Source organism: Budorcas taxicolor, chromosome 21 (assembly GCF_023091745.1).
Source record: "Budorcas taxicolor isolate Tak-1 chromosome 21, Takin1.1, whole genome shotgun sequence".
In the NCBI taxonomy this organism is placed as follows: Eukaryota; Metazoa; Chordata; class Mammalia; order Artiodactyla; family Bovidae; genus Budorcas; species Budorcas taxicolor.
Window position 1 is genome coordinate 33,611,727 of NC_068930.1, and position 15,370 is coordinate 33,627,096.

General features: G+C 44.8%; 1 protein-coding gene across 1 annotated transcript in view; it reads right to left on the bottom strand.

The window, feature by feature from the left end:
• Positions 1-14,583, bottom strand: part of LOC128066803 (neuronal acetylcholine receptor subunit alpha-7-like) — a 154,049-nt gene extending 139,466 nt beyond the window's left edge. Inside the window, 3 exon segments of the mRNA XM_052659918.1 lie at positions 14,137-14,281; positions 14,452-14,534; positions 14,536-14,583. Coding sequence (XP_052515878.1) covers positions 14,137-14,281; positions 14,452-14,534; positions 14,536-14,583 — 276 coding nt within the window.
• Positions 14,584-15,370: the final 787 nt, after the last annotated feature.

Below are 15,370 nucleotides of genomic sequence, written 5' to 3' on the forward strand. Positions count from 1 at the left end.
AAAGCAAGAGAGTTCCAGAAAAACATCTATTTCTGCTTTATTGACCATGCCAAAGCCTTTGACTGTGTGGATCACAATCAACTGTGGAAAATTCTGAGAGAGATGGGAATACCAGACCACCTGACCTGCCTCTTGAGAAATCTGTATGCAGGTCAGGAAGCAACAGTTAGAACTAGACATGGAACAACAGACTGGTTCCAAATAGGAAAAGGAGTATGTCAAGGCTGTATATTGTCACCCGGCTTATTTAACTTATATGCAGAGTACATTAGAGAAACGCTGGGCTGGAAGAAACACAAGCTGGAATCAACATTGCCGGGAGAAATATCAATAACCTCAGATATGCAGATGACACCACCCTTATGGCAGAAAGTAAAGAGGAACTAAAAAGCCTCTTGATGAGAGTGAAAGAGGAGAGTGAAAAAGTTGGCTTAAAGCTCAACATTCAGAAAATGAAGATCATGGCATCTGGTCCCATCACTTCATGGCAAATAGATGGGGAAAGAGTGGAAACAGTGGCAGACTTTATTTTTCTGGGCTCCAAAATCACTGCAGATGGTGAATGCAGCCATGAAATTAAAAGACGCTTACTCCTTGGAAGGAAAGTGATGACCAACGTAGATAGCATATTCAGAAGCAGAGACGTTACTTTGCCGCCTAAGGTCCGTCTAGTCAAGGCTATGGTTTTTCCTGTGGTCATGTATGGATGCGAGAGTTGGACTGTGAAGAAGGCTGAGCACCAAAGAATTGATGCTTTTGAACTGTGGTGTTGGAGAAGACTCTTGAGAGTCCCTTGGACTGCAAGGAGATCCAACCAGTCCATTCAGAAGGAGATCAGCCCTGGGATTTCTTTGGAAGGAATGATGCTAAAGCTGAAACTCCAGTACTTTGGCCACCTCATGCAAAGAGTTGACTCATTGGAAAAGACTTTGATGCTGGGAGGAATTGGGGGCAGGAGGAGAAGGGGACGACAGAGGATGAGATGGCTGGATGGCATCACTGACTCGATGGACATGAGTCTGAGTGAACTCCAGGAGTTGGGGATGGACAGGGAGGCCTGGTGTGCTGCGATTCATGGGGTCACAAAGAGTTAGACATGACTGAGTGACTGAACTGATAGAGGAAAAGAATTACAAAATCAGGCAATTAAGAATTTCTGTTCGTCTAAAGATACAATTTATCTGTAAGCATGTGTGTGCATGCTAAGTCACTTCAGTCATGTCCAACTCTTTGCAACCCTATGGACTGTAGCCTGCCAGGCACCTCTGTCCATGGGATTCTCCAGGCAATAATACTGGAGTGGACTGCCATGCCCTCATCTAGGGGACCTTCTTGACCCAGGGATCATTGAACCCTTGTCTCTCACATCCCCTGCATTGGCAGGCAGGTTCTTGACCACTAGCACCACATGGGAAGCCCATCTGTAAGCATGTGAAGTATGAAAGTCACATGGGGTCACACAGTCGGACACAACTGAAGTGACTTAGCAGCAGCAGCAGCAGCAGCAGCAGCAGTCATGTCCGACTCTTTGTGACGCCATGGACTATACAGTTCTCCAGGCCAGAATACTGGAGTGGGTAGCCTTTCCCTTCTCTAGGGGATCATCTCAACCCAGGGATCAAACCCAGGTTTCCCACATTGCAGGTGGATTCTTTACCAGCTGAGCCACAAGCATATTCTACTTCAATTAAGAGTTTATGAAAAAGAGAAAGAACATGAAAAGAGTGGAAAGACCAGCCAGGGTCAGATAAGATACTTGCAAAAGCATTTTACAAAGGGCTCAAGTCCATAAAATAGAAAAACACATACAAATCCTAACAAGGAAAGAACAAAACCACAGACACATACACACACAGATGAAAACAGGCAAGAGACATGAATAAACACTTTGCAAGAGAAGATGATATCCAAGTGGAAAATTAAGAAATGAAAATGTCTTCAACTTTATTGGTAATCAGGAAACCACTAATTAAAAACACAGGGAAGTATCACTCCCCACCCACTAGAATGGTAAATTTAAAAGACTAAAATACAAAGTGTGGGTGATTATGCAGAAGAAGAAGAATGTTTCAGACACTGCTGGTGAGAATGTTAATTGGTATAATCATTTTGAATAGGTTTTGGCTTCATCTGGAAAAGTTAAAGACATGCCATCCAAGGGCCTGGCTAGTCCCTTCCTATGTATATACACGTGATAGAAATACATAAGTATGTGCATCAAAAGATGTGTGTGGTTGGAATATTCATGGCAGTGTACTTCACAAGAGTCCAAAAACTAGAAATAACTTTAAAAACCTCCATCAAGAGAATAACAAATCATGATACATCCACCCGATACAAATGAATAAACTGCAGCAATAGGCAAGAACTTGGGTGACTCTCACAAAAATAAAAGTGAACAAAAGCAAAGAAAAGAATACACACTATATTCTTGTGTGATTCCATCTATACACAGTCCCAGAGAAGGGCACAATTAAACTCTGACGCTTGACACTATGCTGTGGTTTTCCAGTACACAAGAAGGGGGAGAAGAGTCATCTTGGGTGGTGGTTACCTGCATGGGTTCACTGTGACAATTCATTGAGCTGGTTTTGATATTTTGCCACACAGGGGACCCGTATTACAATGCAAGTCAAAGTTCAAAATGACTTCTCAAATGAAATCTGTCTAAGAGCTAGCCAGCGTATTAAAGGTTACTTCAAATGTCAATAAAACATCTTAAGGAAAACAGTGAGTAAATGAATGTTTCTGGACCAGTGATTTCAATTGTAAACGTTAGCAATTTGAGTTTAATCAATCAGTGAGCAGCCTTGGCTTAATTTGCTTAGTCTGAGCCCCTGCATATAACACATAGTATGTGTGAGCCTCTGAAGACAGATGAATAGAATAAAAAACTGCTTTACGATTCTAACGTTTCAAAACACCTGGAGCTCAACCTGACCACTTGCCTTCTCTCCACAAAATAAAACAAACACATTTTTTTCTTCCTCAGAAATATCTCTTTTACCCCAAGACAGGAATCTTTACTGTCAATTTGCCCTCAGTGATCCCAGAATAAATTTCCCATGCTGGGAATCATCTCACAGGTGGCCCTCCTTAACCATGGCAGCAACCACATCGCCCCCCACCCCACCCACTCCCACCTGCAGTGGGGCACTGATCAGCACCTTCTTCTATGGCCTGACTCTGAGTCCAGAGTCAGCCCCATGTCCAGGCCTCTCCCACTACCCTGCTGGACTTTAAACAATTTCTTACTTAATTTCATGTTAGTTTCAGTCACGTGCTTGGCTCTCTGTAAGTTGTGACTCTGAGGCTTTTGCTATAACTTCTAGTTTTTTCTCTTGTAAACTTAACAAGCATATTATGTGATATCTTGTGATATCCAAAAAAAAAAACCCAACATTCAATAAAGAGAGATTAAAGGGGTGTATGTGTGTGTGTGTGTGTGTGTGTGTGTGTGTGTTAATACACACATAAATGTGCACATGCAAGCTTTTATTTTTTTTAATGGTTTTGGTTTTTACTTTGAGGGCTCTTTTGCTAAAACAGTTTATAGCTGGTGTGGAACACATATAAGGAAATCACTGAAATAAAGAGAATGAGAAGTTTCAAATTAGTTTCTTCTTCTCTAAGAAGTAAAACTCTACCTAATCCTGATAAATCAATAAGTGAGCAGAGATTTTCACTAGCATCTCTCCATGACAAGATCATTTCTCTTCCTTTAACAGCATGTCAGGGATGAATCAGGAGCTTTGAGAGAACTAAGCCTTTGGGGAATATCTTCAGGAGTAGACTTGAAAGGCAACATTTACAAGAAAGCGTCCTTTAGTGAAAGTGCCCATAATCCTGTCTATAAAGCTAAAAGAATTTTGTACCTTTATGTCCCAGAGCCATAAAGAGGTTTAATAGGGGTACAATTTCTACCATAATAAATCTGGATCAATTATAAAGATGCACTACAAACAAGTTTTAATTTAGAATTTCAGTTCTGCTACCCACGATGAAAGAAATGAAAGAAAGCTGAGCGCCAAAGAATTGATGCTTTTAAACTGTGGTGTTGGAGAAGATTCTTGAGAGTCCCTTGGACTGCAAGGAGATCCAACCAGTCCATCCTAAAGGAAATCAGTCCTGAATATTCACTGGAAGGACTGATGCTGAAGCTGAAACTCCAATATTTTGGCCACCTGATGCAAAGAACTGACTCATGTGAAAAGACCCTGATGCTGGGAATGATCGAAGGCAGGAGGAGAAGGATGAGATGGTTGGATGGCATCACTGACTCAATGGACATGAGTTTGAGTAATCTCTGGGAGTTGGTGATGGACAGGGAAGCCTGGCGTACTGCAGCCATGGTGTCGCAAAGAGTTGGACACGACTGAATGACTGAACTGAACCCACAGTGATGAACTAGGTAGTTCACACCCACTCTGCAGTGAGAACAACTGGGAAAACACAATGAGAAATGCAGTCAGAGAAAGAATAGGGCAATGAGGAACAGCAGGGCCAAGGTCCAGGAAAGGGAGGGAAGCTTAGAGAATAACAGGGTCTGGGACCACTTTTCCAGAACCATGTGATGATTTCTAAAGCAATGCCTAGGAGGCCAAAAGTTAAAGCAAATCTTGGCACACTCAAGAGCTGGCAGGACATAGTGGGGTTCAAGGTCTACAAAATAGAGGGAAGACCTTGCTAGGTTCTCTATATTCACACTCTAGAATGTATATGCAAAATCGAGAAATAAATCAGCCCTCTTAGGAATGGTAGCCCAGGTCGTCCTCTTCTCAGTCACTAACTGGATTAAGGTGATTTGTGCTTGCTGGTACCTATAGCCTGAGTGTTGGTCAGAGGTAAACGTAAAACTGGAGGGAGGTATTGTCAAGTATCAAGATCTTCAAATTATCTCTGTGATTTTTCACATACAATTTCTGAGACAACATAAAACACAACCAAGCTTTGAAGTAACATCATGAATCATTTCAATAAATACTTTATAAGAGACTTCTAAGATAAAAATACAAATAGGGATCAAATACACAGTGGTAGTGAGAGTTACATAATAGCGGGAAAAGAACACAATTTTATTTTAAAATTCAGTTTACCACTTGGCCTACTTGTGTCACTTTAAAAGTAATGCCTGCTAATATTGTTTAAGGTGCCATGATGATGTTATGCCATTTTAATTTTTAAATATTTCTCTAAACAACCTATGAACACAGAGAAAAGACTGAAATGCGCCAGAAGGCCTTGAGTAATGGTGATTGGGATGACTTTTATTTGCCTGCAGTCCTTTTTTTGTTTAATTTGACTTCCTACACAAAACATATATTTGTAGCTGTAAGGAACATCACTTATAACCAAACACATTATTAGGATAATTAAATAATTGCACCTTGGGTTTCTTCATAGACTGTCTTCAAGGTGTGCAATTTTTACAGCAAATATTTGATAATGTTAAGTTTGAGTTGTAGCAATTCACATAGTGGCCAGTAAAAGTAAAATCATAAGTCTGACAAAGCAGAGCAGAGCCACCAAGGGATTTCGGATAACACACAAGCCCGCAGATGCTGGGGGTTGGGGGGAGGGACTCCACACCCATGCCTGCCTTCTGCAGTAGCAAACCTCAAATGCACAACCACTTAGTTCTGCTGTCTTGTGACTAAAGTTTCTAAAAAGTTCAATCTGCAATCCCAAATGTATAACATAGCAAAAATCATTCCTGCATCATTATGTATTATACATTTCTATATAATTATGTGTTGATTCTTATTATTCAGTTTAAATCCCTTGCCTTCTGGACATGTTTTGCTAACTATGCACATTTATTTTATGCAAATCAACACTCAGAATGGCCTTTAGTTGTGTGTGTGCAGATAAACGACTAAATGGAATGCAAAAAGGAGAAATATTATGGAAACTGTTGGTAATTTAGAATCTTATACTTGCATCACTTCAAAATGATTTCTTAGGTATTATCTCATTCCCAGCCCAGTTACAAGCCCATGTAGAAAATTAATAACCACCGTTAAGTCAGACTAGCGGGTGCAGGAGGGCCTAGAGGAGCCCTCCCACATTGAAGGTCAGAAAGGGCGGCGGTGAGGAGATACCCCTCATCCAAAGTAAGGAGCAGTGCCTGTGCTTAGCTGGAGCAGCTGTGAAGAGATACTCCATGCCCAAGGTAACAGAAACCCAAGTCAGATGGTAGGTACTGCAAGAGGGCATCAGAGGGCAGACACACTGAAACCATACTCAAAGAAAACTAGTCAAATCTAATCACACTAGGACCACAGCCTTGTCTAACTCAATGAAACTAAGCCATACCCGCGGGGCAACCCAAGACGGGTGGGTCAAGGTGGAGAGGCCTGACAGAATGTGGTCCACTGGAGAAGAGAATGGCAAACCACTTCAGTATTCTTGCCTTGAGAACCCCATGAACAGTATGAAAAGCCAAAATCATAGGACACTGAAAGAGGAACTCCCCAGGTAAGTAGGTGCCCAACACGCTACTGGAGATCAGTGGAGAAATAACTCCAGAAAGAATGAAGGGATGGAGCCAAAGCAAAAAAAAATACCCAGCTGTGGATGTGACTGGTGATAGAAGCAAGGTCTGATGCTGTAAAGAGCAATATTGCATAGGAACCTGGAATGTCAGGTCCATGAATCAAGGCAAGTTGGAAGCAGTCAAACAAGAGATGGCAAGAGTGAATGTCGACATTCTAGGACTCAACAAACTAAAATGGACTGGAATGGGTGAATTTAACTCAGATGACCATTATATCTACTACTGCGGACAGGAATCCCTCAGAAGAAATGGAGTAGCCATCATGGTCAACAAAAGAGTCTGAAATGCAGTACTTGGATGCAGTCTGAAAAATGACAGAATGATGTCTGTTCGTCTCCAAGGCAAACCATTCAATATCACAGTTATCCAAGTCTATGCCCCAACCAGTAATGCTGAAGAAACTGAGTTAGTTCTATGAAGACCTACAAGACCTTTTAGAACTAACACCCAAAAAAGATGTCCTTTTCATTCTAGGGGACTGGAATGCAAAAGTAGGAAGTCAAGAAACACCTGGAGTAACAGGCAAATTTGGCCTTGGGATGCGGAATGAAGCAGGGCAAAGACTAATAGAGTTTTGCCGAGAAAATGCACTGGTCATAGCAAACACCCTCTTCCAACAACGCAAGAGAAGACTCTACACATGGACATCACCAGACGGTCAACACCGAAATCAGACTGATTATATTCTTTGCAGCCAAAGATGGAGAAGCTCTATATAGTCAGCAAATACAAGACCAGGAGCTGACTGTGGCTCAGATCATGAACTCCTTATTACCAAATTCAGACTTAAATTGAAGAAAGTAGGGAAAACCGCTAGACCATTCAGGTATGACCTAAATCAAATCCCTTATGATTATACAGTGGAAGTGAGAAATAGATTCAAGGGCCTAGATCTGATAGATAGAATGCCTGATGAACTATGGAATGAGGTTTGTGACATTGTACAGGAGACAGGGAAAGACCATCCTCATGGAAAAGAAATGCAAAAAAGCAAAATGGCTGTCTGAGGAGGCCTTACAAATAGCTATGAAAAGAAGAGAGGCGAAAAGCAAAGGAGAAAAGGAAAGATATAAGCATCTGAATGCAGAGTTCCAAAGAATAGCAAGAAGAGATAAGAAAGTCTTCTTCAGCGATCAGTGCAAAGAAGTAGAGGAAAACAACAGAATGGGAAAGACTAGAGATCTCTTCAAGAAAATTAGAGATACCAAGGGAACATTTCATGCGAAGATGGGCTCGATAAAGGACAGAAATGGTCTGGACCTAACAGAAGCAGAAGATATTAAGAAGAGGTAGCAAGAATACACAGAAGAACTGTACAAAAAGGATCTTCACGACCCAGATAATCACAATGGTGTGATCAGTCATCTAGAGCCAGACATCCTGGAATCTGAAGTGAAGTGGGCCTTAGAAAGCATCACTATGAACAAAGCTAGTGGAGGGGATGGAATTCCAGTTGAGCTACTTCAAATCCTGAAAGATGATGCTGTGAAAGTGCTGCACTCAATATGCCAGCAAATGTGGAAAACTCAGCAGTGGCCACAGGACTGGAAAAGGTCAGTTTTCATTCCAATCCCAAAGAAAGGCAATGCCAAAGAATGCTCAAACTACCACACAATTGCACTCATCTCTGCTGCTGCTGCTAAGTCACTTCAGTCGTGTCTGACTCTGTGTGACCCCATAGACAATAGCCCACCAGGCTCCGCCGTCCCTGGGATTCTCCAGGCAAGAACACTGGAGTGGGTTGCCATTTCCTTCTCCAGTGCATGAAAGTGAAGAGTGAAAGTGAAGTTGCTGAGTTGTGTCCGACTCTTAGCCACCCCATGGACTGCAGCCCACCAGGTTCCTGTGTCCATGGGATATTCCAGGCAAGAGTACTGGAGTGGGGTGTCATTGCCTTCTCCGGCACTCATCTCACATGCTAGTAAAGTAATGCTCAAAATTCTCCAAGCCAGGCTTCAGCAATATGTGAACCGCGAACTTTCTGATGTTCAAGCTGGTTTTAGAAAAGGCAGAGGAACCAGAGATCAAATTGCCAACATCCGCTGGATCATGGAAAAAGCAAGAGAGTTCCAAAAAAACATCTATTTCTGCTTTATTGACTATGCCAAAGCCTTTGACTGTGTGGATCACAATAAACTGTGGAAAATTCTGAAAGAGATAGGAATACCAGACCACCTAACCTGCCTCTTGAGAAACCTGTATGCAGGTCAGGAAGCAACAGTTAGAACTGGACATGGAACAACAGACTGGTTCCAAATAGGAAAAGGAGTATGTCAAGGCTGTATATTGTCACCCTGCTTATTTAACTTATATGCAGAGTACATCATGAGAAACACTGGACTGGAGGAAGCACAAGCTGGAATCAAGATTGCTGAGAGAAATATCAATAACCTCAGATATGCAGATGATACCACCCTTAGGGCAGAAAGTGAAGAGGAACTAAAAAGCCTCTTGATGAAAGTGAAAGAGGAGAGTGAAAATGTTGGCTTAAAGCTCAACATTCAGAAAACAAAGATCATGGCATCTGGTCCCATCACTTCATGGGAAATAGATGGGGAAACAGTAGAAACAGTGTCAGACTTTATTTTTCTGGGCTTGAAAATCACTGCAGATGGTGACTGCAGCCATGAAATTAAAAGACGCTTACTCCTTAGAAGAAAAGTAATGACCAATGTAGATAGCATATTCAAAAGCAGAGATATTACTTTGCCGACTAAGGTCCGACTAGTCAAGGCTATGGTTTTTCCTGTGGTCATGTATGGATGTGAGAGTTGGACTGTGAAGAAGGCTGAGCGCCGAAGAATTGATGCTTTTGAACTGTGGTGTTGGAGAAGACTCTTGAGAGTTCCTTGGACTGCAAGGAGATCCAACCAGTCCATTCAGAAGGAGATCAGCCCTGGGATATCTTTGGAGGGAATGATGCTAAAGCTGAAACTCCAGTACTTTGGCCACCTCACGCGAAGAGTTGACTCATTGGAAAAGACTCTGATGCTAGGAGGGATTGGGGGCTGGAGAAGGGGACGACACAGGATGACATGGCTGGATGGCATCACTGACTCGATGGACTTGAGTCTGAGTGAACTCCAGGAGATGGTGATGGACAGGGAGGCCTGGCGTGCTGCGATTCATGAGGTCGCAAAGAGTCGGACACGACTGAGCAACTGAACTGAACTGAACTGAGCTGTAGTCAGACTATGTAGTTAGGAATAAATTAGGTATCTTCAGTTAACAAATTTATGTATGTACCTACATAGAGTTCTTACACACAGTTATATATCATAGACAGTACACCCCAAAGGTCTCTGGAATCTGTCTCTGTCTCCACATTTCCACACTGACCATTGCAGTTTTGACCTCTTCATCCTTTGCCTACCTTCTTCGTCTCTTTAATCTGTCCCACACATACACTGCCCTCAGCATCCTTGATCTAAACACAGATCTAGTAATGTCCCACCTCTGATTAAAAATCCAACACCCTCTCACTCTCTGCCTCGTTTCTCACTAAGGGGGCCTTATAGATAGCTAGAGATCACAGCAGGTAAAACTATCCCTCTGAAAATACATGCTTTGTCTTTAAAAGTTTATGTACTTTTTTTTCATTCGTCTATAATTTATACTTGTTGGATTTAATGCAAATATTGTGATTTGGACTGTTTCCATTTCTAGAAAAATATGCAGCGGCAAGCTGATCTTGCAGCTTCATGAATCCTCTGGCACACCACCACCACCTCCTCATATCCTGGGAGATATATCCTGATGAGGGCCCAAGACGAAATCTGAACTCTGCAGAGCCACTCAACATACCTTTATGCTCAACATCTCTTCTGTCTATGGTATGAACTCACCTTAGCCCTCCTACCAAAAGATAACCCCCATCGTTCATCTTGCAAGGTGTGTTTCTAGAACATCATTCTTACAAAAGGGTATGCAAGAGAAAGTTAGTAGTTTGGTTAGTATGACATCTGTCTTTTAAAAATTCTCAACACACATAAGCACATTCAAGGTTCTGTAAAGCTTTGCAGCACAACTGCAGCCAAGATCAACTGGGAGCCAGTTTTCCACAGAATGCACCTTGCTGAGGGTATGGTGTCCTCCCACTCCCATTTTTCTTCACCCTGTTCACCTCACTGGGAAAGCCCTCCAGGTTTTCTCCAACTGGCAAACTCCTACTCACCTTTAGAAATCTAATTCCTAGCCACCTGGCTGGAAGTAAATATTTCCTCCTAGGTGTGTCTGTACCAGATTTGCATTCAGGTATATGTGAGATACTCTTGAATTTACATGTCAGTCTCCATAGATAAGACTGTGAATTATAGAAGTAGAAATAATCCCTTAACCATGTATAAATTCCCAGAATCTAGCAAAGTCCAAAGAAGATTTCAATAAAAAATATGTGTTGAATAAACTGATAAACAGATAAACAGTCGTCCATGGAAATAAGACATGTAGAATCATACATTATCTCCCTGTTACTCTAGTCAGGAAATCTCTGCTGGCAGAAAGCGGAACAATAACAAGATTTGGAAGGAAAAGAGTCTCTAGAACAGCCCAGTCAGAATGGGCAAAGGACCTCTGGAACTGAATTTGTAACGAGAATCTGATGCCAGTTAGGGCTTGCCACATGAATCAGTTATGAGTCACTGTATCTCTGTCCAGGGTCCTGAGAGTCCGGCTGGAAAGCCCTGGCTCTGTCTCAAAACCAGACAGACTCAAGTCTGGCTGGAATACAAATGTTTGCATATTTCATTATTTCTGATATAGAGACTTCCTTTTCACTCTAATCTCAGGACAGTCACATTCAATCAGTTACACTCAAGTGGTTTAAATAAATTAAGCTGATTTTTCTACAAAAGAAGTTAAGGATTCTAAAGGAGGCCGGACTTACAAAGGACTTGCAAGGCAGGTGTGGGTGTTCTACACAGCCCTGCCTCTAATCAGTGAGTAACCCTGGCCAAGAGACCACACCTTTCTAGGCATTGATGTCCGAACCTTTGAGTAGCTACATTATGAAGATAAAGCAAATCTTCAGTGAATTATCAGTGTGTGGCAAGTGCGTTCTCTTATTTAATCCTCTCAAAACCCTGTGAAGTGGACATTATTCTTTTTACACATGAGGAAACAGAGCTTAGAAAGTAAATTTGTTGAAGGCCACTCCATGAGCTCACAGTATTTATTGGCAAGCTGGGAAGTTCAACACATTCACAGCTAGATCCACGGTCAAGGTGCGACCAAAGCTTTCTCCCCTCACACCCTCCTGTGACCTCTGGCTGCTGACAGTGGTCTTCACGAGCGCTTCTCTCTGGTATTGCAATGTTGATGACACACACTGCTTATATTATTCTCCTTAAAATCTTCTAACTTGACAAATGTTTGCATTTCACTGTTTTTTTTTTAGTTGTCACATCATGTAACCGTAGTTTATACCCAAATTTTTCATAAAAGCCAAAATCTCTCATGTAATTTGACTCCTGAAAGGTCTCTTAAAGAGATGGAGGTACTAGGAAGAAGACTGCAGCTTCCTGGTGAGTGGTCTTCTCTCCAAAAGAGACTGCCACAGCCTACGGCACGTGCTCCCCTTGGTCACTGCTCCTGCTCCCTAGCTCAGTAGCCACTGCCCTTCCACATCCCAAGCATCCAGCACAAGGACCAGCCCAAGACCAGGAGTTGTGACACACACATACCCACAGTGAGGCCCATTTGGGGCCAACCCCAAGCAAATGGCCTTGGGGTGGCTTTTATTTTCTCACTACTTTGGAGTGTGCTAGCTCACCTAGTCCTCTGTAATGTGCGTGTGTGTGTGTGTGCATGTGTGTGTGTTGGGGATGGGGGGTAATTTTGTTTTATTTAGATGAAAATGACCCCTGTCTTCTAACTTTGCAGTCTCTCAAAGTTGCCTCCACAGTCTTCAAGTCATCACAATGACGGCTCAAGTGCTATCCTGTCCAAGGTGTTAACAGGAAAGTACAGACTCAGAATGCTTGAGAAACTTAGCAAAGATCAACCAGGTTTTCCCTGTGGCTCAGTGGTAAAGAATCCTCCTGCAATGCAGGAGACACAGGTTCAGTCCCTGGGTTGGGAAGATCCTCTGGAGGAGGGCATGGCAACCAACTCTAGTATTCTTTCCTGGAGAATCCCCATGTACAGAGGAGCCTGGCAGGCTACAGTCCATAGGTCTGAAGAGTTGGACATGACTGAATCAACTTGACATGTACACCTAAGACCAATTATCCAGAAATGAGCAGAGCCAGAACCTACCAAGGCTCCCAAGGACAAATCCTATGATTCCTAAAGTAACAGAGAAGCTGCTCCATAAAATCTGCCTCCCCAAATGCCACAGGGCTTGCGCCCACCCCACCCATCCCCCAAAGCCTCTGAGATTCCACTTCTCTGCCCTGGCTCTGCTCAACACCAGGGCAGCTTTCTCAGCACCTCTTCCCCTAACTCCATATCTCTGTCCTTTCCTTCTTCCTACAGTCCAAACTCTCTAAACAGCAATTTTTGCCCTGGTAACCCACGGGACAGCACTTATCTGCTTTTACAGCTCTCCAGCGTAATAGTTTGTCCACATCACTGCATACACACTGAGTATTTTGAAGCATAGGTCTAACTGTGGAATAGAAGGAAGTATACATTTAACACAGGTGTCCTGTGGGAAAAGCAGCCATTCGTCTTAACAATTTTAACTAGATTAAATGATGCAACATACAACAGTTTAATAGAACAGGCACTCTTTATTTGCAGGATTATGAAATCTCACCTGTCTTCTTACACTTCTGGAGGCTCTTAGCACTTTCCACCTGTTGTAGTTTTTCTCACATCCCTTTCCTACCACATTCTCCCCTCCTTGGAACACCATCATCCCTGTATACTGCTCCAGAGCCAAGTCCAATGCTTTGTACAGGCTAGACACTGAAACTCACTTATAATGACTTAAATGCTTTCATTAAATATTTGTACTGTATGAAGGATGTGCCAATGAAAAGTGAATATCCAAAGCAATCTAGAAGAGCAGAAGAACAAACTTAACCAGATTTTACACAGATCTGCCAATTGAAGTGAGCGCTAATAAGTCTGCAGGAAGCCCGTGGGGCTGGAAGCAGTTGCCTGAACAAGCAGACAAGTGAATCCGGGCAGCGGAGCCTTGCTCATCTTCAGAGCAGAACCACCTGCATTAACCTCCCCAGGAAAGCAAACCATGCCCATTATTGGAACTGGGGAGGGGGTCTAAATGCTCACAGCCGGCCCTCTGCCTGGACAGACGAGTCAGCTGCAAAGCCCAGGGCCAGACCCCTACCCAGGGAAGCAGGAGAAAAGTCTAGAAATGCCTAAATTGACACCCATGTCAGACTGCATGCCAATACTTATACCAGAAGGGGTACTAATGTGTGACCATTCGCACCTATTCTTGATGATTCCTGACTCAGGATGGAGATACTTTCACCCTGAGTTTCTAATCTGAGGGCAAGTCAGGTCTGAAGTACCAGCGCACAGGTGGCCTGGGAACGCCAGGTTTCTCTCTGGGCAGCTGGGGAAACCGAGGCACACGGCGGCGGGCAGGCCCGGGCCCGGCCGGAACTTACCACGTCCATGATCTGCAGGAGGCTCAGGGAGAAGTAGACTGTGAGCGGCAGCGAGTCGTTGGCCACCGGCCTCTCCAGCGGGTTGTAGTTCTTCACCAGGTCCTTGTAGAGCTTCCTCTGGAACTCGCCTTGGAGGGACACTTCGGGGAGAGGAAAGGAGAGACGCGCGGGCTGCTCAGCGGAAGCCGGCGGGGATGCGCCCCCTGCCCGCACCCCCAGCCGCCCAAGCAGCGCAGCCCAGAAGTGCCGGGCTCGCCTTCCACCGGCAGCGCCTCCCGCCGCCCTTAGCAGCAGGCGCGAACCCCCAATCCCGTCCCCGGCGCGGGGCGCCCCGAGCCGCCTGGGATGCGCCTGGGATCCCACGGAGCAAGAGTGACGGGTGGAGAGACCGGCGACTTTACCGTGCAAGATCGACGCTGCCAGCGCCAGGCACAGCGAGCCGCGCATGTTGGGGGCCGGAGCTGCGCGTCTCGGAAACCAGCCCTGGCCTGCGCCTGCGGCCGCAAAGCCGCCTCACCCGGCTCTGCTGGCGCGCCCTTAAAAAGCCCAGCGCGCGCCCACGCCCCGCCCGCCCCCGCGCGCCTCTCCACGTGACGAGCCCCGCCCCCGTCCCCCGCACCCCTCCCCCCGACCAGCCCGCCGCCCGACCCCAGCGGCGGGCGGCCGCGGGGGAGACAGTAGCCCAGAAGTCCAGGAGAGGCGCGCCACCTCCCCGCGTCCGTCTTCACCGAGCGGTACCCGCGTGCCCGAGGCTGTGAACGGCCAGGGTCTGCCTGTCTCTTCTGTCCTTTGTCCCCGGTCCGTTCGCTGCCACTCTCAGGCAGAAGCCACGCCGGGTCGCTGGAAGAACGGTGGGACCCTTCTGAATCTGGCTCCCCAGGGCCCTGCCTCCACGCCAGCTGCTGGATGCAAAGCCCAGGAACCAGGCTCTCACAGGTTCGCGAGTCCACCCAAAGGAGAGGAGACAGACATGAGACAGGTCCCTCCTACCCCCGCGAGCTGTGGTGGATGTTCTTCCAGCAACCATTTGCTGGGCATCACCGGCCTGATTCTCAGATGGCTCTGGAGGTGTCCAGAGGAGAGCCGAAATCTGCCAGGGAAGCATTATTCAAGGAGGAGACGCTGCAAAAGTGTGTGATGAAATTCCCAGTGTATATCTTCTTTATGTTTAGTTCTCTTCTAAAGGCAATTCAAAAGGCTGAGGTGGGGGCGGGGGAAGTTAACTCTCAGCTCC